The 2513-nt window shown below is 57.6% G+C and overlaps 1 gene segment (V, D, J or C); it reads left to right on the top strand.

Moving 5' to 3' along the window:
* Positions 1-2513, top strand: part of LOC104398448 — a 6684-nt gene that overhangs the window by 2779 nt on the left and 1392 nt on the right. The window contains 2 exon segments of the C gene segment in view: positions 779-1077; positions 2056-2382. Of these exon segments, the coding sequence occupies positions 779-1077; positions 2056-2382 (626 nt within the window).

Here is a 2513-nt window from a genome sequence, read left to right as displayed (position 1 = left end):
TCCATCTTGCTCCTCCATCTTGGTCTTCCTCCATCTTGCTTCTCCATCTTGGTTCTCCTCCACCTTGGTCTTCGTCCATCTTGCTCCTCCATCTTGGTCTTCCTCCATCTTAGTCTTCCTCCATCTTGCTCCTCCTCCATCTTGCTCCTCCATCTTGGTCTTCCTCCATCTTGCTCCTCCATCCTGCTCTTCCTCCATCCTGCTCTTCCTCCATCCTGCTCTTCCTCCATCTTGGTTCTTCTCCACCCTTGTGCTTCTCCACCCTGCTCTTCCTCCATCTTGTTCCTCCATCCTGCTCTTCCTCCATCTTGGTTCTTCTCCACCTTTGTGCTTCTCCATCTTGGTCTTTCTCCATCCTGCTCTTCCTCCGTCTTGCTCCTCCATCTTGGTTCTCGTCCATCTTGGTGTTCCTTCACCTTGGTCTTCCTCCATCCTGCTCCTCCATCTTCCTCCTCCATCCTGCTCCTCCTCCATCCTACTCTTCCTCCATCTTACTTCTCCATCCTGCTTTTCCTCCATCTTGGTCTTCCTCCATCTTGGTCTTCCTCCGTCTTGCTCTTCCTCCACCTTGGTCTTCCTCCATCTTGGTGTTCCTCCATCTTGGTTCTCCTCCATCTTGGTTCTCCTCCATCCTGCTCCTCCTCCATCCTGCTCTTCCTCCATCTTGTTCCTCCATCCTGCTCTTCCTCCATCCTGCTCTTCCTCCATCCTGCTCTTCCTCCATCCTGCTCTTCCTCCATCCTGCTCTTCCTCCATCCTGCTCAGTTCAACTCCCCGAGGTCTCCATCCACCCACCTTCCGGCGAGGACTTCCTAGGCCCCTACCTCAACTCCAGCATCCTCTGCCACATCCGGGTGCCCAAGGCCACGCCCAACACCGTCGTCCAATGGCTGAAGAACGGGAAGGTCCTCCAGGAGGGCGTGACCAACGAGGTCCTGGTGACCCCTCAAGGCCAAGGCCCCAAAGTCATTGACAGTCGCCTCAGTGTCACCAAGGACGAGTGGGACGCTGGGAACGTCTACACGTGTCGGGTGGAGGAGGAGATGAGGAACACCAGCAAGGCCCTGGAGTGCGGGTGTAAGTTGGGGGGGGGTCCTCCGGCCAAGATGGGGTGGAGGTCAACCAAGATGGGGTGGAGGTCAACCAAGATGGGGTGGAGGTCAACCAAGATGGGGTGGAGGTCAACCAAGATGGGGTGGAGGTCAACCAAGATGGGGTGGAGGTCAACTATGATGGGGTGGAGGTCCTCCAGGGTAGAGGGGAGGTCCTCCAGGGTAGGGAGGAGGTCCTCCAGGGGGTGGAAGTCCATCATGATGGGTTGGAAGTCAAGAAAGATGGGCTGGAGGTCAACCAAGATGGGTTGGAGGTCAACCAAGATGGGTTGGAGGTCAACAAGGATGGGGTAGAGGTCCTCCAGGGTAGAGGGGAGGTCCTCCAGGGTAGAGGGGAGGTCCTGTAGGGTAGAGAGGAGGTCCTCCAGGGGGTGGAAGTCCACCATGATGGGTTGGAAGTCAAGAAAGATGGGCTGGAGGTCAACCAAGATGGGTTGGAGGTCAACCAGGATGGGGTAGAGGTCCTCCAGGGTATAGGGGAGGTCCTCCAGGGGGTGGAGGTTCACCAAAATGGGCTGGAGGTCAACCAAGATGGGTTGGAGGTCAACCAGGATGGGGTAGAGGTCCTCCAGGGTATAGGGGAGGTCCTCCAGGGGGTGGAGGTTCACCAAAATGGGTTGGAGGTCAACCAAGATGGGTTGGAGGTCAACCAGGATGGGGTAGAGGTCAACCAAGATGGGGTGGAGGTCAACCAAGATGGGGTGGAGGTCCTCCAGGGTATAGGGGAGGTCCTCCAGGGGGTGGAAGTCCACCACGATGGGTTGGAGGTCAACCATGATGGGTTGGGAGTCAAGAAGGATGGGTTGGAGGTCAACCAGGATGGGCTGAAGGTCCAGCAAAGGGGGGTACAAATCCACCAGGGTGGGGGTGAGGCCTCCACCTTCCATTGGGAAGGTCCAACCCTTCCCAAGAGACCCACCACGTTGCCCCCCACCTCTCCCAGTCGTCCCCGGCAGCGGAGAGGACATCAAGGTGCAAGTCATCCCTCCGGCCTTCATCGACATCTTCCAAGACAAGGTGGCCAAGTTGACCTGCCTGGTGTCCAACCTGCCCAGCTCGGAAGGCTTGGAGATCTCCTGGTGGACGGAAGGTGGGGAGAAACTGCCCACCAAGACCTCCTCCCAAACCCTCCAACCCAACGGGCTCTACAGGGTGGAGGGCGTGGCCAGCGTCTGCGCCGACCAATGGGACAAGGGGGAGGTCTTCACTTGCAAGGTGACCCACCCTGAGCTGCTCTTCCCCACCGAGGCCACGTTGCAGAAGACCAAGGGTGAGTCCTTGGGGTGGTTGGGGGTGAAACTGGGGCAACTGGATCGAGTTTGGGGGCAAATTGGGGGAGATTGGGGCAGTTGGATCAAGTTTGGGGGCAATTGGATCAAGTTTGGGGGCAGTTGGATCAAG

The sequence above is a fragment of the Chaetura pelagica genome, unplaced genomic scaffold, assembly GCF_000747805.2.
Source record: "Chaetura pelagica isolate M959 unplaced genomic scaffold, ChaPel_1.0 scaffold812, whole genome shotgun sequence".
Lineage (NCBI taxonomy): Eukaryota > Metazoa > Chordata > Aves > Apodiformes > Apodidae > Chaetura > Chaetura pelagica.
The sequence above is the reverse complement of the archived record's forward strand: the minus strand, read 5'-3'. Positions and strand labels throughout refer to the sequence as shown.